The sequence below is a fragment of the Grampus griseus genome (assembly GCF_964374135.1).
Source record: "Grampus griseus genome assembly, chromosome: 2".
Classification (NCBI taxonomy): Eukaryota; Metazoa; Chordata; class Mammalia; order Artiodactyla; family Delphinidae; genus Grampus; species Grampus griseus.
The window spans coordinates 27,894,052-27,915,142 of record NC_139018.1 but is presented as its reverse complement, the minus strand read 5'-3'; the positions used below and the strand labels follow the sequence as shown (position 1 = coordinate 27,915,142).

Below are 21,091 nucleotides of genomic sequence, written 5' to 3'. Positions count from 1 at the left end.
TGTACGAATTATATAGCATGTGAATTAAATCTCAACAAAGGCACTGTTTAAGAAAAGAAGAAGAAAGAAAAAGAAAAAGGAAGGAAGGAAGGAATGGAGGGAGAGAAAGAAAGAAAAAACAACCTACCAGGCTGAAAAATCTTGTAGTAGGGACTATAGGCCACGTTTAATCCACCAAGCTTCACTGAGATTTCGTACCGCCCAGCCCTGCGCACAGTGAAGGCCACCTTGACCACGTTGGAACTGGGCTCCTGGAGGACTTCCTGGGTCACTGGAATTTCCACTGCTAGCTCAACATGAGAGATGTGAACTCTTAGTCCTACAGGCCGATGTGCAGGAAAGGGCTGCCCGTTCTTATAGAATAACTGCGGTGGGGAGAAGAGGGACACCCATTATGGAGCAGGGGGAGAAAATCATTTCCTGTGTTACTTGAGAGAGTGTGAGGAGGGAGGTGACTGGTAAATCTCTGTATCCACCCACTCCTACAGTCCTGCTCACACATGAGGGAACAAATTCTCTCAATGCTTCAAAGAAAACCATTAAGTCACGAACAAATTCTTAATGTATTCTGAGGAGAGGGGAAAATACACCATTGAGTCCATTTCAGTTTGACACTTCTGAACCACAGATGCTGCCTACCCTGTCTCACTTGCCCTTTTTTCTTATATTATCACTGCTAACCCAAACGTAAAGGTAAGTCAGTGGGTACCACTGGCACTGAGTGAACAAAAGCACTAGGCAGGGCTAGTGGGGTTCAGACTATGGAGCTAAGCACAAGACTTCAGTGGAGAAGTCATTGCAGGGGGCAGCAAACTTTCTGCAGAGGGCCAGAGAGTAATGCTGTTGGTTTGCGGGTCATACACAGTTAGTTACTCAACTGTGGTGAACTCCTCAAACGTGAAAGCATACACAGGCAGTACAGGAAGATGAATGGGTGTGGCTGTGTTCCAGTAAGTCTGTATTTATAGAAGCAGGAAGTGGGCCTGATTTGGCCCTTGGGCCATGGTTTGCCAACCCCTAATCTGTAGCACCTACTCTTTTCAGTAATATTTTTCTCACTTTGAAAATGTAACATTAAGCTTTATACTTCTTCCAAGCTAAGCACCTATTAAACCAAAATGATAGAGAAATGTATGACTCTTCAGATGTCAACAATTCCCAAGTTCCTGGGGGGTGGGGGTGGGGAGGTGTTGGAGAACATGAACGTTTCAGGCCAGCACCACCAACAGACTGAACTGGATTCTGGAAGGCAACTGACTCAGAAACCCCCGTGGGTATGGAGACAGAAACATTCCCTTACATGCACTCGGAAGGCCATGCTGTGGCCCACCTCATAGGGGTCCTTCCAATCCCAGGAGACTTTGCATGACCGGGGATCCAGGTAATTTCCCCGCACGTAGTCATATATAGTCCGGTCCCCTCGGCGTTCTCGGTCCTCATTCTGGAGGAAGCTGACTACACGTGCGGCAAGCTCGAAGAGGAACTTAATTGTGAAGAAGAATGCAACCACAGACACTGTGATGCCACCTATGTAAAAGAGAACACACACACCACCCGCCAGTTACACATTACAGCTTCTCACTGTGGAGCAAGCAAGAATTCCAAAGACACCCTCCACTGGGTCACTACCTCTGTGGGTGAAGAGAGGAACTTCCATACCAGGGTCCTCGCACCAAATCCCACCCATTGCCTGTTTTTGTAAATAAAATTCTACTGAAACACAGCTCCACCCACTTATTTACTGTTGTCTAGGGCTGCCTTTGCCCTAAAGCCGCAGAGTTCAGTAGTTGTGACAGAGACTGTATGGCCTGGGAAGCTGAAAATATTTACTCTTTGGCCCTTTACAGAAAAAGATTACCAACCCTTGTTCTACACCATGGTCCACATACGATGCCTACCCCCAACCTCCCATCATGTACTGGGTCCTAACATAGTAAAAAGAATGTGCACTCTACTCTCTCCATTTGGAAGCCTTCCCCTTCCTTGGTCACTTGGCAAAAGCCCTCCCCAATCCCTGCCACAGTTAGGGGTTCCTTCTTCTGGGCTCCCTCAAACTCCCGTGCATGCATTCATCTATTATAACTTTTCTCCCCCTTCATGTTATGAACTCCATGGAGGCAGATTTTTGCCTTATTCGACTTTGACTCAACAGGAAACAGCATCTGGCACTGGCCATAATTACTCAATAAATATTTCCCAAATGAATGAATAACACTGCCAACTCTGTGAAGGTACATTCTGGCATGCCTGGAAGTATTTCTAAGTCTATTTTCAAGGAGAAAGTGGGAGGTAAGGAGGCAAAAAATGATATAAGCAACCCTAACAAAGAAATAATAGAGAGCTCTTTCTATAACGTACCAATGACGTAAAACATCAGGTCCCTTCAATGCCAACAGAGAGCCGAGGATCACAGCTGCAGCTGCAGAAGAAAACTTGTTTAGTTTTTCCTCTAACTCTTCCTTACAGATGTCTCAGAGAGAGACAAAGCAGAGCATGTGGCTTGAGCCTACCATCTCCAGCCTTACTATCCCTGATCTCTCTCTAGCTTGACAGGTGCCCTACAACATTTCAGAGAAAGAGAGACCATCATTCCCCCTCCTAAAGACTTCCAATCTACCGACCACCCTAGGAATACCACAAACAGCCACTTCTAGTTACAAAATGTAATAGCATGGCTTTCATCTTCTTGGATCCAGGGCCCCAGGACAGTTTACCTCCCCCATGCAAAGTGGTACTAATTAACACAGGCAAGGAAGATAATGGAGTCACTTTCCCCTTATGTTTGCCTTCTGGAAGTAATTCATCTAAGTAGAAATAGTTATATAAAATGTTTAAAAGGATTATTACCATCATGTTGGTATTATGTAATTAAAATGAACTCTGGGTCATCCCAATAATAAGCAATGGGCATGTAAGAGAAATCATTTTCTTTTGCTGTTACCAATCAGACAAACTAACAGGCCCTGTGGAAGATGAGTTCAGCAGAGAGGCCAAGGAGAGGAAGGAAGCAAAGGAGGAGACTGTACTTCTCATCCTAAGTGATGCCTGCCAAAGTCAGAACAATTCAAATAGGGGCCAGAGTCTGAGGGGAAACTTACACTGTTTTTAGACTTATCTCCAGAATAAGACTTCAATCTTATTACTCACTTGAACCACTCACGGTACTGCCAAGGAAAAATGCAATGCCCACTGACATTCCTATCTTATCACTGAGTTTTGACCTTAGCATAGACTGTACATGCTCTCCAATCCACAATGCACTAAATTCATTCTTTCTTTTCAAGTCAATATATATTAAGGTTATCAATGTTATCTCAACCCAGCACCTTTTATCAGCACTAATATATAACTTAGAGACAAGACAGCTGAAAATTTCTATGCTCAGATTTGGGAGGGACCAAAACAACTTTTTTTTTTTTTTTTCCCCAACCAAGTGTGCTTTTATGTCTGATTATGCTGGGAAAATTTAAGAGAAAGAGTGACCAAAAATGGCCATTAGATCCTTTGATAACAATATATCCAATGGAATCCATAGGGAGTAGGTAATTTGAGGAATGACCATGTCAAGTTTCATAGAAATCCCTATTTAGACTGGTGTCCAAAGTCCTACCAGAAAAGAAAGCCACAGAGGGAACATTAGCACTGTCAATACACATGAATTAAGTTGCTCTCCAGAGGACAATATACTACCTCAATATTTGAGATCACAACTAGTGAGCCTCCTTCCCAAACAAGAATCTCATCTCCTGGGACCTTATGCTGAAAAGCTGCTATCATCTCTCAAAAAGCAACTCTCTGTGCCTTATAGGATATACTAGGTGACTTGGTGGAACCGAAACCAGCAGTTTAATTGTCTTAAATACTCCCTCAGTTGGACGTCATTCAATCTGATCCTGGACATGAACATTTAGCCCTCAGTAAAGTTACAGCACTCAGTAGAAAATGAAGTATATGTAGGTGATGTTACAGACTTGTGGTCTTAAGTCTCTTACTCCTTAGAGGGATAGAGCAATGCTAAATTTATGGCACACATCATGAGGGCTGGGAAAATTCCTATGTACTGTCTCTGACAACCACAACAACCTTTTCTGTGAGAGGCAGCTGACAAGCAGTAAGTCAGAGCCTGGAGACCAGTTCCAGGGCTGCAACTGTGTGACCTGTCTAAGCTTCAGAATTCTCATTGCCGTAAAAAGAGATGAAGTTTAATAATTTCTATGACACCATCTCCTTTAGTGTGACAGGACTTCACTATAACTCTCCACAGCCATCAAGACTGTCAAATCAAACAGTAGAGCAAAGAGAATAATATAGAGGATGAGGGCATGACTAGACTACAGCTAGACTACCTGGGTTCAAATCCGTTCTCTGCCACTCACAGGGTAACCACGGACAACTTATTTAATCTCTCTATAATCTGCCAGTTTCCCTATCCATCAAATGGGGCTAATATCTGTGTGTACCTCACTGGGGTGTTGTGAGGATGAAAAGAGTTAACACATGTAAACAGTCTAGAATGGTGCCTGGCACACAGTGAGTTCTCAGTTTTAATTATTATTATAATTATTATCAATAGTAGTAGCAGCATCACTACTCCTTTGTGTCAGAGCCAGTAAGAAACTGAGAAAACCTCTCTATTGGTCCACACTTCATTCAATGAGAAATGCATCAGAACTACAAAAGGCAAGGTTTCTCTTACCATACTTAAAATCTCTGCCTATGTGGGAGTTCTTTAAACTTTTCTAATTTTATGTCTGAAAATTTTTATAATGAAGATTTTAAAAATTAATACTAAAATAACTCATCCAACAAATACTGAGTACCTACTTAATACGCCAGATACTGGGGGAACGGTGTGGAACAGCCATAGTCTTTCTTGGTCCTCGTGGCTGATAATAATGAACTTGACCTTGTTAAGTCCTTGTCCATTTTTTCCCCATTCACTTGTCACTCCACCAAATCATCACCACTGATCTAGATCACCTAGACCTTTTCCAAAAGGTCAATTCTACATTTCTACTCCAATTCCCTTTATTATTTAAAACTCAGCATACCAATTATTACTTTTTTCCAAACTCTCCTCTCTTCTCTGTGAAGCCTCCTTGTGATCAGGGAGTCAGCTCTGTCAATTCATCACTCATTGATGTGATCTTTATAAACTGTCCCACTTCTCTACAATACCTCTCAAAAAAACTCCCCAACAATACTTACCCATCTCTCAATTTTACCCATGGTCACATTCTAAACTTGCCTTCCTTCTGCATTTTCCTCCTTTCTGGATGCTATCACAAAGCTTCCATGCCTTTGTCTTTGAGTACAGGGTTTCCTTTTAGGGTGACCCCTCAAATCACTTTTATTCCAGATTCACGTCTTCTGTAGGCATTTTCTGTCCTCTTACTGTACCTGTCGTGCCCTCTCTGCCCTGTCTCTGCTCCCACCCCACCATAACTTACAACCCCCTTATTGAGCCACCTACCACAGGCCAAACAATGTACTAGGTGTTTTACATGTTAGCCCAAGTAATTGTCACCAATACAACTTGGTAAATAAGCATTATTATTCTTATTTTAGAGACTTGAAAAAAAAAAAAAACCCTAGGCTTAGAAAAGTTGACTTGCTGAACATCTTCCAGCAGGTTAAGTGACTCAAGCCTGTCTAACTCTGAAGCCCAGTGTTCTTAACCTCATATAACTGAATCATGAAAAAGAGTGGAGTCATAGGGATAGTGAAGTATTTGGGAAGAGAAAAGATTTAAGAAACTGGTAAAAGAAAGTGTGAAAAGCATTACCCAATCTTACCGAGGATAAAATTAGAAAGACAAATGCTTACGGCCCCTTTTTAAATCTTTTGAAATAAAAATAAAACGTTACAAAGGAAAATGGAATGCAGTACCAATTATCTAATGCAAAAATATCACTTGCTTACTAAAAGATCCTGGGCAAGTTGCTCAATACTACAGAACTTTGGCTCACAATTACCTACAAAAAAGGAAAGGGGAAATGTCTCAAGGGAATGTTAGAAAGTTGATTGATATACATATTCTAAAACTCTTTGCCCTTTTTTTAGTAAAAGATTTATAATTACAATATCAAATAAATTTTAGCCCTAACATTGAAGATTGGTTGTGAAAAAGTCTATTCCCAGAAATGGAGAATTGATTTCTTCATACTCAAATTTGCTCTGCTGGGAGCAAAGTCAATTCCAACTGCAGTTGTGCACGTCAATGCTATCCCCTGCTGAGAGGGCTTAGAAACTGGTCACTGAGTCCATGTTCTACATCCCAATAATAAGTAAGTCTTAACTAGTCTGTCACCTTACCTTTAAACGAGGGCCCATGTTCTGAGAACCAAGGGGAGCACACCTATCCACCAAAGCAGGTAACTTTTGGCCACTTTCACCTTGTCTTCCAACTTCCACGTGAAAGAAAACAGCTGCAAGGTCAAGAGAAAGTGTCTGTCCATCAGACCTTCAGCGAGGGTGTGTCACAGAAGCAGAGGGTCAATGTTTCTGGAATGAACTGCATGAATTCCACGGTGGAGAAATATAATCCCAAAATATAACATCCCTGGACTTCTCTCTAGTGCAGGGTGCAATTGGCTGCCAAAGGGTGCATCTGTTCTGCTGTCTCGGGATCCTACGCTACAAAGAAAAAAAGAGTCAGTGGAATAGATTTTTATCTCTCAAAGAGAACCCCCAGAAAACAACAAAGAGGAGGTATAGAATAGACAATGGAAACCCTGTGGCACTAAAAATAACCAAGGGCAGGTAATCTCTGACCAAGTTTTCCCAATTAAAAGTCCGCAAGAAAAGCCAAGGGGCGATCTCACGGGCTTAGCTGCGTCACTCCCCAGAAGAGAGCTCCAGCACTTCAGTGGATTCCAACCCTTCAGCAGATGCAGAGTAGAGCACAGATTTAGAGTGAGCCTCGTCACAACCACACACCCAGTTTCACTTTAATGGGGCTGGGAACAAGGTGAAGAGAAATGAAAGGAGAGCACAGGCAGGGCTTGGCTGCAGAGGGCCTTGTATGCCCTGATAAGGAATCAGGTAATACTCAGCTGGAAAGAGGAAACCACCAAAGAGCTTTAAAACCCAATCAGTCAGCCTATGCAGTCTGCTCCCTTTGTACCCATGTATGCATTTCCAAGACACGGTTAAACAATACTGACTTTATCTTTAAAACAGTAAAATTTGCTACTGTGAGTAAGGGGAAAATTTTTGTGAACATTCAAGATAAAGTCACTGAGTAACAAAGTTCAGTAAAGTCAGTCTGTAACTCAAAGATATTCATGAACTAAATGTAGCAGAAAGGGGTTTCTGGCAAGAATAGCCGCCATAGAACACATGAGAAGAAACTACTGATCAGTAAATGAAAAGAGACAGTCCCTTTCCACGTGGCAGGAACTGTTCTCAGTGCTTCATGTGTATTAACTCACAACCCTAAGACACAGATACAATTATCCCTATTCTACAGATGAGGAAACTGAGGCATTTTCTCAAGGTACTTTCTCAAGATTACACACAGTACCTAGTAGAGTTGAGTCAAACCCAGACAACCTGGACTCAGACTCCATGCTTCTGATGACCACTCTACTGCTTCTCTATCATGGGAGACCAAAAAAGAAAACACAAAATGCTAACAAGACCAGAAGAACAGAATGGGTGAAAGCCACCAGATCAAACAAGTTGTCAAACTTTTATAATTAAAAATAAATAAGTATGTGTAATTATTTTAAAATATGGTGATAGACTTGCCAAGTACATCAGCCAAAACCTGGGTCAACTAGCAATTGGAACCAGTTTAAAGGAGCCAGAAACAAGAGAAGAACTGCATAAACTATAAGAGATCCATTAGAATGCTATATAAGCATTAAAAAAATTACACTTTAAAGGAATATCACAGTGAATCACTCACAAATAAAATGTTAAATGAAAAAGCAAGCACAAACTTATTTACATATCATGAGCCCAATTTTTAAAATATTATATTACATACAGAAGACTGGAAGGAGCAACATAAAAATGTGGTCATCTCTAGGTGTTTTGAATTATAGACGTTTTTATTTTCTACCTGTACCTTTTAGTATTTTCCAAATTCTTTTTTCTGGCTGTGCCACACGGCATACAGGATGGATCAAACCTGTGCCCCCTGCAGTGGAAGCACAGAGTCTTTTTTTTTTATTAATCTATTTATTTATTTATTTTTGGCTGTGTTGGGTCTTTGTTGCTGTGCACATGGGCTTTCTCTAGTTGCAGAGAGCGGGGGCTACTCTTCGTTGCGGTGCACAGGCTTCTCATTGCGGTGGCTTTGCGGAGCACAAGCTCTAGGCGCGCAGGCTCAGTAGCTGTGGCGGATGGGCTTAGTTGCTCCACAGCACGTGGGATCTTCCTGGACCAGGGCTCGAACCTGTGTCTCCTGCATTGGCAGGCGGATTCTTAACCACTGTGCCACCAGGGAAGCCTGAAGCACAGAGTCTTAACCACTGGACGGCCAGGGAAGTCCCCCGAATTCTTAATGATGCGGGAACACATAAAAAGTTTCTAAATACTCTTTTTTTTCTCCCTAAAAAGGCAAGTTACCCTTTTTTTCAAATAAGGAAACAATATTTTTGTTTGTTTGTTTATTTATTTACTTAGGCTGCGCTGGGTCTTCGTTGCTGCGCGCGGGCTTTCTCTAGTTGAGGCGAGCAGGGGCTACTCTTCGTTGCGGTGCGCAGGCTTCTCATTGTGGAGGCTTCTCTTGCTGCAGAGCACAGGCCCAGGCGCGAGGGCTTCAGTAGTTGTGTCACACGGGCTCAGTAGTTGTGCCTCTCGGCTCTAGAGTGCAGGCTCAGTAGTTGTGGCGCACGGGCTTAGTTGCTCTGTGGCATGTGGGATCTTCCAGACCAGGGATTGAACCCATGTCCCTGCATTGGCAGGCGGATTCTTAACCACTGCGCCACCAGGGAAGTCCTCAGAGTCCATACTTTTACAAGCTCCCCAGGTGATTCCTATGCATGTTAAAGTTCAGGAAACATGGTCTAGACTCTAGAGCAGTCAGCTGAGAAGGGACCCAATATTCTGCATCTCTAACAGGTTCATAGGTAATGTTGATGCTGCTGGTCTGCAGACCATGCTTTCAGGAGCAAGGGTCTATTGCAGGAGGAGTTGGCAAACTACAGCCTGCAGGCCAAATCCAGACAGCTACTGGTTTTTGTTTAAAAAAAAAAAAGTTTTGTAAAAGAAGAATAAACACAGCCAAGTTTATTCGTTTACATTTTGCCTTTGACTGCCTTTGAACTACAACACAGAGTTGAGCAGTTGCAGCAGAGATGTATGGCCTACAAAGCTTTCCTATCTGACCGTCTACAAAAAAACGTTTACCAATCTCTGGTATAGATGACTTAGTCTTAAAAGTACATAAATGTGTTGTATAAATGAACTCATTTTTATATATCAAAAAAGCATAAAAATCACTTTCTTCCAGTTCTACTACCCCTTCTTAGGAAAAGGGCTATAAAACTGGCAACATTATGCAAATGTTTCTCCTGGCTAATTTCAACTGTTATTTAAAAGTTTTATGCCTTCCATACTCCAAATAGGAATTTCATACAATCATTTCCCAAGTACGTGTTTCATATAATCATGCTTGGATTTCATCAAGGCTATAATTTCCTGAAACCAACCAGTACCTCAGGGACCAAATACTGTATCTGGGTTTCTAAAATTACTACAATACATACTGAGTTTCTACTTTTACAGTGCTATTCTAAAAAACTGTGACCTACTGTATAGCACAGGGAACTCTACTCAGTACTCTGTAATGACCTCTATGGGAAAAGAATCTAAAAAAGAGTGGATATATGTATATGTATAACTGATTCACTTTGCTGTACAGTAGAAACTAACAACATTGTAAATCAACTATACTCCAATAAAAAATTAATTAAAAAAAGAAAACTATGTGAAAGTCCACTTCAGAATTCTGGTGCATAAAGAGATAGTGGCAGCACATAGGAGTTCCAAATATCAACCACTGAGTCCCACAAAGCAAGACAGGACAAAAGAAAGACGTTCGCTTTGTTAAGATGTAGTCTCCAGCGTTCTCTACACAGAGAAGCACCAGCCGCAAGTCCATGGAAGTCAAACTAAAAAAAACAAATCATTCAATTAAAAAAAGGCCCACAAGTTAGAGTGGTCCAACTAAGGAGGTTCCAAGAAACAAAGTGTACCAACAGACACTTTAGATTATTAGTTTATATTTTCCTTTGCTTAATTTCACCCTTGGTTTATTCTCCCCACCCCAAAATCCCACCATAAAAGACTGCCTTCCCCCATCAAGTTTATACTCTTGAGATATTTATACAGTTGTGTATTCCTGCTACCTTGGTTCAGCCAAGTTATGCAATTTTCATTTCTATCCGTTCCTCATCCGTCAGCCCCTCCAGTCTCTTAATCATTCCTGTGGGTCTTCTGTGAACTCTCTCCAGCTGGTCCCCAGCGATCTGGTAATGAGGTGCCTCCAACTGACTGCAGCCTTCCAGGAACAGCCTCGTTAGTCAGAACAAGATGAGCTCACCCTCCTTGGTTCCGTGACATAATACTCCTGACTAGACTATCCCCCAAAACAGAAAGCTAGAATGCTGCCGTATTAGACTACAACCCCATTCCATGCTCCCCAGATGTGGGCATTGGGGCATGCCAGAATGTGCTAGAAGACAGAGGATAAATGGACACATTCCCACTGCATCTAGTTATTAGAGGATGAGGTAGTGGGGAGAAAAAATATTCTCATGTTAAAACAAACTCATAGATAATAAAATAGAATGCAAAATATGCAAGAATTCCTAAAGATAAAACATGGGTAGGTTCAAAACGTTCATATATATTTTGTAGTTGAGGCAGAAAGGCTCCTTGGGGCTCTGTTCCCAGCCCCCAAAGGGTTACATGCCCGCTATCCTCTACCATTAGAGGTACCTGAGCCGAAAATTTGGAAAAACACTGCAACCCCCCCTCAACTGTTGATATACTACCCCGTTACCACCCATTTCATATACTCACATTTTATTTTTTCTGCTATGTTCCTCCATCCCTAGATATCTATATTTTCCCTTAGCTTAAAATTATTTGCTGGGCTTCCCTGGTGGCGCAGTGGTTGAGAGTCTGCCTGCCGGTGCAGGGGGCATGGGTTCAAGCCCTGGTCTGGGAAGATCCCACATGCCGCGGAGCAACCGGGCCCGTGAGCCACAACTACTGAGCCTGCGTGTCTGGAGCCTGTGCTCCGCAACAAGAGAGGCCGCGATAGTGAGAGGCCCACGCACCGCGATGAAGAGTGGCCCCCGCTCGCCGCAACTGGAGAAAGCCCTCGCACAGAAACGAAGACCCAACACAGCCAATCAATCAGTCAATAGAAATGCTGTAGAATTATTAAAAAAAAAAAAAAACCCTCAGGGGTTAGTTCTGTGAAACACTGCATATAATTATAAAAAAAAAATCATTTGCTAAAACTTTGTGTTTTAGCAAATTCACTATAATTCACCACCAACATCTTTAGGTTCTTCTGTATCATTCATTCTTCATTCATTTCATACTTGTTGAGCATCTGTGGCATGCCAGACTGTGTGCTAAAAGCTAAGGTCACAAGAATAAATAAGACGGGGTCTTTTCTTAACCTCCACGAACCCTGTCCAATGTGGGAGCTGGACAATACAACGTAGCAAGTACCACAAAAGAGGAAAAAACAATATGTGGAGGGCAAAGGAAGGAGAGAAGTAACTTTGCCTGAGTGGGGAAGTGTTCACATGAGTGGCAAAGGGGCTATTACTTAAGAATGAGTAAGCATGTGCCAGGCAGAAAGAAAAAAAAAAGTACCACTATCCTAGGTAGAAGCAGCAGCATAAGTAAAAGTACTGAGTCGAGAGAGAGTGATAAAAAGTTAAGCATTACAAAAGCAAAGTGTTTAGAAAACCACCTGGGCCATACAGGGTGACTGATTCTAAGTACAGTACAGTGCAGTGGTCAAGAGCATGAATCTCACAATGAAGCAATCCTGGACAAGCTACTTAGCTTATCTACTTAGCTTATCTTCAGTTGCCTCAGATATAAAATGGAGATGCACCCAGAAAAGAAAGGAATTCAGCTGCGCTTGGGAAGCAAGACTTGGAATATAAGGGAAGGGAGGACCAGCTGAGACTGGCAACTAGACCCGAGAGCCCTGGGGGATACGGCTTTATGTGCAAACCAAGCTGTGGGGGTGCCAGGTTATGATGGTGATTTATGCCCAAGCAGCCCAACCCAAATAAATGAGGAAGATGGCACAGAGTGTACCTGAGGGAACTTGGTTCAGCCAAGTTATACAGTTTTCATTTATATTCATTCCTCATCAGGAAAGATGAGAGATCCAGAGAAATCTCATTTGGAAACAACCACAGCAACAATCCAAAATAATAAGCTTTCTGGATTTCTTTTTCAAGTATAATGATAAAAAGAAGAATCCACCTGCACTGAGAACTTACTATATGCCAGCACTGTTTGAAGTGTTTCATATATTATCTCATTTAACTCTCACAGCAACCATATAAGGTAACCATATTATTATGCATATTTTAGAGATTAGGAAACAGAGGTACAGAGAGCTCAAATAACTTGTCTGTAGTCACTAAGCTGACAACTGAAGGAACCAGGCAGTGTGATTCCAGAGCCTATCCTCTTACCCAGGAATACTGATGCATCAAGAAGAACCTCCAAAAAGGGGCGGGAGGGAAAGACATTCTTGGGATAGGAAGAATGAGAGCTCAGAAATATTTAATTTGTAATTTTAAAGGAATATGACTTCATTTTATTAGACTCTAAGCAACAATGACAACAAAACCACAAGAGATGTTTTTTTTTGCGGTACGCGGGCCTCTCACTGTTGTGGCCTCTCCTCTTGCGGGGCACAGGCTCCGGACGCGCAGGCTCAGCGGCCATGGCTCACGGGCCCAGCCTCTCCGCGGCATGTGGGATCTTCCCGGACCGGGGCACGAACCCGTGTCCCCTGCATCGGCAGGCAGACTCTCAACCACTGCGGTACCAGGGAAGCCCCAAGAGATGTTTTTTAACTAAGGGAGTAAGAGGATCACACATTTAAAAAGAAGTAACTCTGGGGGCAATGTGAAAGAGACTCTGAAGAGAAAGACAGATCAATGGCTGAGAGACAAGAGGATACTGGTCCAAGGGAGCTACTAGGCACTGGCTGTGATGTAGAGAGGGAAGACTAGCATATGCTTTATTTCTGTTAGAAGCAACAGATTGGTGATCTGCAAGGCTGAAAAGATCAAAGAGAGCAAGAAGCCAAGGACAAATCAGGATTTTCTATGCTTGGGAGCCTGGATGAATAATGGTAGAGAATTAAGGAGGCAGAGCAAATATGTAAGGAAAGTAATGAGTGCAGAACTGAACATGTTAAGTTTAAAGTGTCTATAGGATATCCAGTTGAGTATATCCACAAGATGAGTGGAAATCAGCATCTGAAGCTATAGATACCAGGATCCTGAGGGCAGTTAAAAGACATGGAGAATGGGAAAAGACTGCCAGAGAAAGGAGGCAGACCAAGAAAAAGACTAATCATAGAAGCCTGAGGGGATCAACGTTAAATATACCCTGCCCTTGCCCCCCAAAAAGAGCTAGCAAATCAAAATGAAAAGAAACTCAGAGGAGAAAAATTGTATTGGGTTGTCCAAAAGGTTCATTTGTTTTTTTCCATAAGATGGCTTTAGTAAGCACTTAGCTGTCTTTAACTTCATTTGAAACAATTTTGTTAGATTGTATGTGACAGCTGTCATATCAGTGTGCATTTAAAAAAAGACTTATCAAAATTGGTGATTTTTTGTGTAGCCATTTTAACATTGAAGACAGAAGAAAAAAAGGAACATTTTCGGCATATTACGCTTTATTATTTCAAGAAAGATAAAAATGCAACTGAAATGCACAAAAAGATTTGTGCAGTGTATGGAGAAGGTGCTGTGACTAATCAAATGTGTCAAAAGTAGTTTGCAAAGTTTCGTGCTGGAGATTTATTGCTGGACAATGCTCCACTGTTGGGTAGACCAACTTAAGTTGATAGCAATCAAATTGAAACAATAATTGAGAACAATCAACGTTATATCACGCGGGAGATAACCGACATACTCAAAATATCCAAATCAAGAATTGAAAATCATTTGCACCAGTTTGGTTATGTGAATCACTTTGATGTTTGGGTTCCACGTAAGTTAAGAGAAAAAAAGCTTCTTGATCATATTTCTGCATGCAATTCTCTACTGAAACGTAATGAAAACATTCCGGTTTTAAAACGAATTGTGATAGGCGATGAAAAGTGGATACTGTACAACAAAGTGGAATGGAAGAGATGGTGGGGCAAGTGAAATGAACCACCACCAACCATACGAAAGGCCAGTTCATCCAAAGAAAGTGACATTGTGTACATGGTGGGACTAGAAGGGAGTCCTCTATTATAAGCTCCTTCCGGAAAACCAAATGATTAATTCCAACAAGTACTGCTCACAACTAGACCAACTGAAAGTAGCACTCGACAAAAAGCATACAGAATTAGTCAACAGAAAATGCATAATCTTCCATCAGGATAACGCAAGACCGCATGTCTCTTTGATGACCAGGCAGAAACTGTTAGAGCTTGGCTGGGAAGTTCTGATTCATCCGCTGTATTCACCAGACATTGCACCTTCCAATTTCCATTTATTTCGGTCTTTACAAAATTCTCTTAATGGAAAAAATTTCAATTCCCTGAAAGACTGTAAAAGGCACCTGGAACAGTTCTTTGCTCAAAAAAGATAAAAAGTTTTGGGAAGATGGAATTATGAAATGGCCTGAAAAATGGCAGAAGGTAGTGGAACAAAAGGGTGAAAATGTTGTTCAATAAAGTTCGTGGTGAAAATGAAAACTGTGTCTTTTATTTCTACTTAAAAAACTGAAGGTACTTTTTGGTCCACCCAATAAAAGTAATTTATTGGAGGCAAAAGGAAGTGACTATTTCTAGAAATTGATGGTCAACTGTATTAGACCGAGTAAAGATTTAGGCCAGAGGGGGAATTCAAAATCAGCCCTCAAGTTTTTTTTCCTTAGTTATTTAGAACTCTCATTCTCTGATCTAGCAACTTCTTCAAATAAAATTTGTATTTTATTTCCATCTGTTTTCATTAATAATATTAACCTCAACTTGACCCAACACTGATAACTAGTAAGCTCTTTGCAACTCAGTTCAGTGATATTATTATTTCAAAATTATTTTAATGCCTATAACAAATTCAGATCCAAACTAATTTAAATCCATTCTCTAATCCTATATAAATGACTGGTTAAAAAAAATCTCTTGTCAAATCTCTTGTCAAAATCAGTTTCACTGAAGTATAATTTATATCTAGTAAGTCACCAATTTAGAGCATACAATTAAGAGTTTTGACAACTGTATAAGGTTATGATATAAAATACAATCATGATACAGAACACTTCAGCATCCCCAAAAGTTCCCTCATGATCCTTTGCAGTCAGCCCCCTCCTCCACCCTCCTGCACAATCACTGATGTACTTTCTTTTGCTATAATTTTGCCTTTTACAGAATGCCACAGAAATGACATCACATAGAAAATGTAGTCTTTTGTGTGTGACATAACACTTTTGAGCTCCATACATGCCATTACTTGTATCAGTTGTACATTCCCCTTTACTGCTGGTAGTAGTCGTCCATTATGTGGACGTACAACAATTTGTTTATCCATTCACCAGTACAGGACATTCTATCCAGGCTGGGGCTATTATGGGTATACATTCAAGTACAAGTGTAATGTGGACACACGTTTTCATTTCTCTTGGGTAAACAGCTAAGAGTGCGATTGCCAGGTCGTGTGGTTAGTATATATTTAATCTACAAGAAACCGCCAAACTGTTTTCCAAAGCGGCTGTACCACCTTGCACTTCCACCAGCAATGTATGGGAGGTCCCGTTACTATACCCACTTATGCTTGGTATTATCAATCTTTTAAATTTTACCCATTCTAATAGGTGTGAAGTGGTATCTCACTGTGGTTTTAATTTCCCTAAGGACTAACAATATTGAATATCTTTTCATGGGCCTGTTGGCTATTTATAAAGCTTCTTTGGTATCCAAATCTTCTGCCATTTTAAAAAACTGAGCTGTCTTCTTACTACTGAGTTGTAAGAGTTCTTTATAAATTCTGAATACAAGTCCTTTATTAGATATACATTCGGCAAATGTTTTCTATGGCTTGCTTTTTCATTCTCTTAACAGTGTTGTTTAAAGAGTAACAGTTCCTAATTTTCCTAACTTGATGAAATCCAACTTATTAATCTTTTTCTTCCTTTTATAGTTTGTGCTTTTTCATGTCTTATTTCTTTAAAAAAATCTTTGCCTAACTCAACGTCACAAAGATTTTCTTCTATAAGTTTTACCTAAAAGTTTTGCATAAGAAAATCTCTTCTCAAAGTTTTCTTTAAATTTTTATTTATTTATTTGTTTGTTTGTTTATTTATGGCTGCATTGGGTCTTTGTTGCTGCACGCAGGTTTTCTCTAGCTGGGGCAAGCGGGGGCTACTCTTTGTTGCGGAGCACAGGCTCTAGGCGCGCGGGCTTCAGTAGTTGCGGCACGCGGGCTCTAGAGCGCAGGCTCAGTAGTTGTGGCACACAGGCTTAGGTGCTCCGCGACATGTGGGATCTTCCCAGACCAGGGCTCGAGCCCGTGTTCCCTGGATTGGCAGGCGGATTCTTAACCACTGTGCCACCAGGGAAATCCACTGTCAAAGTTTTTAGCAAGATTTTTTAAGAAATACCTGCATTCCATTTATCTCATCATTAGTCACACAGTTTTATTATCCCTTTGTTTCTTTCAAAATCAACTTCCCACATTAAGAACCACTATTTAAGTTATAGTCTGTTTCAGAATTGGAAAGATTTTTATCTTTTAACCGATGTTCCACTTCTTCAATCTAATAAAGGGCATTTCTAAATGTAGGCAAGATCTTAGTCCCTCAGTTCTCCTCAAATGACATAAAATTTCTGGACCCCTGATGCTTGTTTTTAAAAGTAATTCTACATTTCTTAATTCAATGTGGATTCCATTACATCAGTCTCTTTCAAATAATCCAGAGTTCTTCAGACTCAAAATTAAATGAATAGTATATATAAAACTATTCTATGCCCCCTGGAATAGAGAATAGTTCAAAGAAAGTAGGAGAAAGGTATATAAAGCTAATGTTAGTAAAACAGGGAGAAATGAAACAAGAAATTATCATTGCTCATTTTGTAACTTCATGGGATGTCTGGAGAAAAACAAAGTAGAAGACTGGCTCATCTCTGTCCCTATCACAGTCTTTACTCTAAATCAAGAAAATAGCAGCATTATTTACAACTCCCTCCTACCCTGATGTTTTTTCTGTTTACCAAACTGACTCTACTGTGCCCAATCCACAGATTTAGAACAGGCCCCTGTGTTCCCACACCATGGCAGCTTTTATGCTTAGGTGACCCTGGGCCACCGAATCTTGGCTGTAATGGGAAAAATTTTAAACTAATTCTCTGAATCTGACAAGCCGTCTCCCTCAATAAGTCTAGGAAGTTTTTATTTCATTAACTGTGCATGAAGTGGCAGGCAAACAGCCAGATCTACAGCCCAGTGGGGTGAAACTGGAATTGTCACACATATACTCAAAAGCTAACACAATTTCTAACTCTACTACCATCTATTACTTTCAGTTCTACTCTTATTTTTTAAGGAAAATAAATTATTTATATAATCAGAAGAAAGAGAAACCTTAAATGAATACTTTATAGTTCCTTGTTTAAGATTCTGGGAAGAAAAACTCAACTAGTCACAGAAATGACAACTTAAGATGGCTCAAACTGAAGGAGAAACTCAACACTTATGGTATGCAAAACAAAACTTCTGTTGACCTAATAATCAATGTTACCAAACAAGGGTTTATTAATTTCTTCAAATGTGCATTAAGAACCTATTACATGGGGCCTCCCTGGTGGCACAGTGGTTAAGAATCCCCCTGCCAATGCAGGGGATACGGGTTCGAGCCCTGGTGCGGGAAGATCCCACATGCCACGGAGCAACTAAGCCCATGAGCTACAACTACTGACTGAGCCTGCAATCTAGAGCCCGTGAGCCACAACCACTGAAGCCCATGCGCCTAGAGCCCATGCTCTGCAACAAGAGAAACCACAGCAATGAGAAGCCCATGCACCGCAACGAAGAGCAGCCCCCACTCACCGCGACTAGAGAAAGCCCGCACACAGCAACGAAGACCCAACACAGCCAAAAATAAATAAAATTTTTAAAAAAGAACCTATTACATGCCAAGCAATATGTTGGATGCTTAGGATTCCAAAATAAGATAGTCCCTGACCCCTTAGAAACAAACTAGTAAAGAAGACAGACAAGTAAATAATTGGTGATAGTTCCATATAGTAAAATCTATGAGGTGGGGCTTCCCTGGTGGTGCAGTGGTTGAGAGTCTGCCTGACAATGCAAGGGACACGGGTTCGAGCCCTGGTCTGGGAGGATCCCACATGCCGCGGAGCAACTGGGCCCGTGAGCCACAACTACTGAGCCTGTGCGTCTGGAGCCTGTGCTCCGCAACAAGAGAGGCCGCGATAGTGAGAGGCCCGTGCACCGCGATGAAGAGTGGCCCCCTCTTGCCACAACTAGAGAAAGCCCTCGCACAGAAATGAAGACCCAACACAGCCATAAATAAAGCAAACTGTCAACAAGTAAAAATAAATAAACACTATTTTTAAAAAATCTATGAGGTGAACACACAGTGTTGGTGGAGGCTGGGAAGGGACCCTCAATCAGGATCAGCTCTTAAGCTTCTCAGGAAACTTCACACCACTCTCCTGGGAGCAAAGCCAACTCTCCCACTGAATTAACAGTGCTCTGGGAATCAAAGGATACAAAACACTACCTATGTGGTATTGTTTATTCTCATGGTCAATGACTTTCTCTCCTCAGCACTGGTCAGAGGGGATTATTGGACCACATACATGGCACAGAAAAAGCTCACTGGAAACCCTAATTTATCAAAATTACACATGATCTAAATGCAGTGTGGTATCCTGGAACAGAAAAAGGGTATTAGTGGAAAATTTTATGAAATCTAAATAAAGTCTGTAGTCCAATGTCATACCAATGTTAATTTCTTAGATGTGACAAAATGTACCGTGATTATGTAAGACATTAACATCAGGGAGAGATCTGAGTGAAAGGTATACAGGAACTTGCTGCACTATTTTGCATCTTTTCTATGAACTTAAAATTTTTCCAACGTAAAATCTGGTTTTAAAAAAAGTACATATGGTTCCACACTTTACATTCTCACTCCCCCTTAGGATTCTGATCATGCCTCCCTAGTCACTGCCCCAGTTTAGGTAATGCTTGGTTAAAACGTTGTTTCAAAACATTTTCGATCCTTTTCTATGGATATAAACCATTTATGCAGCCCAGTTGGGTTTCCTTCTTCACCAAGATATGAAAAACTAGATCACACTTGGGAGGTTTTAACTGTTTTCCTAACAGTTTCACCACATACACCAAGGGCTATCCTTGGAGTTAAACTTCCCTAAGTGGACAAGACAGGGGTTTAAAATAACCTGTGCTGGATCTATGGATAAAAACAAAGGGACACAACAGAAATGTATTTCGTATATTCTTAGAATATCTTTACCTGATCTCTGATCAAAAAGAATAATGAATAGAAAATACAATGAAAGCATAGGAAGGACTTTTCCAGAAGCCTACAGCAAACTTAATCTCTCACGTCATTGACCAAGATTGAATTACATTTTCTTTCCTAAATTAGAGACTGGTAAAGACGGATGGAATTATTCTTAGCCAACCAGCCCCATCCTTTGGCGTGAAGAGGTGGTTGGCTTTCCCTGAAGCATGTGGCTGCAAGGGAGGAAAGAGAATACATGGAAAAAAGTCTGTTAGGAGGAAGGAGGAAATGGATGCTAGGGGTAGGGAGGTGTGGAGATCAACCAAAAGAATCCTCTGCACTTTTATATCCACAGTATGCCAGCATTTAAGGAACTTTAAAATGTAAAAGCAACTTTTACTATGTAATTACTTTTACTAGCACTTGTGTTTTCTCTTGCTTTGTCAAAGTTCTTGGGGTGGACATGGGAGCTTATACAAGTGTCAAAAAAAGACAGAGAATTAAGTATGGCTAGTAGGTTTCTATGAGTAGTGGGCTTAGTGTCTGTTGGGTGGGTTATGTGGGGTACCAAATTCATGTTCCTTGTACGGTTCTAGTGGAATCAGATGGCCTTGCAGACATACAGAAGCATAAAGACAGGTCATCTACTTAAGCCAATCCCAATTTTTCAAAGCAGAAATGTATTTTAAATGCTTTTTAAAGTGTTTTATTTCACTTTGTCTTTAAGGCTAGTCCAAAAGGAACTAGCATTTGTTAAAGGATAAAAATAGATTGATATGGGCTTCCCTGGTGGTGCAGTGGTTGAGAGTCTGCCTGCCAATGCAGGGTACACGGGTTCGTGCCCCGGTCCGGGAAGATCCCACATGCCGTGGAGCAGCTGGGCCCGTGAGCCATGGCCGCTGAGCCTGCGCATCCGGAGCCTGTACTCCGCAATGGGAGAGGCCGCAACAGTGAGAGGGCCGCGTACCGCCCCCCCCCCAAAAAAAAGAGGGATATACCTTGGGAAGAGAAAGTAGAAACTACACAGGGATATTGTATAAGATCTTAGAGTACCTAAGCAGGAAGGGATCTCAAAATCATTACTAAACCATTCAATCTTTTAATAAAATTTATTGTGGGACTTCCCTGGTGGTCCAGTGGCTAAGACTCCATGCTCCCAATGTGGGGACCCGGGTTAGATCCCTGGTCAGGGAACTAGATCCCACATGCCGCAACTGAGTTCGCATGCCACAATCAAAAGATCCTGTGTGCCGCAACTAAAGACCCAGCACAGCCAAATAAATAAATAAATAAGCAAACAAATAATTTTAAAAAATTTATTGTGTTAGTATTTTTAAAAATACAATGAACAGGACTTCACTGGTGGCACAGTGGTTAAGAA

General features: G+C 41.2%; 1 protein-coding gene across 7 annotated transcripts in view; it reads right to left on the bottom strand.

Moving 5' to 3' along the window:
- The window catches only part of AREL1 (apoptosis resistant E3 ubiquitin protein ligase 1), a 43,676-nt gene that overhangs the window by 18,804 nt on the left and 3,781 nt on the right, over positions 1 to 21,091 (bottom strand). For 3 of the 7 annotated variants that reach the window (XR_014296356.1, XM_082648224.1, XM_082648229.1), the window contains exons 2-5: positions 6,316 to 6,636; positions 2,359 to 2,419; positions 1,301 to 1,527; positions 128 to 365 (exon numbers count right to left, since the gene is read on the bottom strand). Coding sequence is in view for 6 of the 7 variants with exons in the window: in XM_082648224.1 (XP_082504350.1) it covers positions 128 to 365; positions 1,301 to 1,527; positions 2,359 to 2,374 (481 nt within the window). In the remaining variant the exon portion in view is untranslated. Of the gene's footprint in view, positions 1 to 127; positions 366 to 1,300; positions 1,528 to 2,358; positions 2,420 to 6,315; positions 6,637 to 6,824; positions 6,943 to 21,091 lie in introns of those variants that run through there. The other 4 variants (XM_082648227.1, XM_082648226.1, XM_082648228.1 and 1 more) reach the window with 4 other exon arrangements.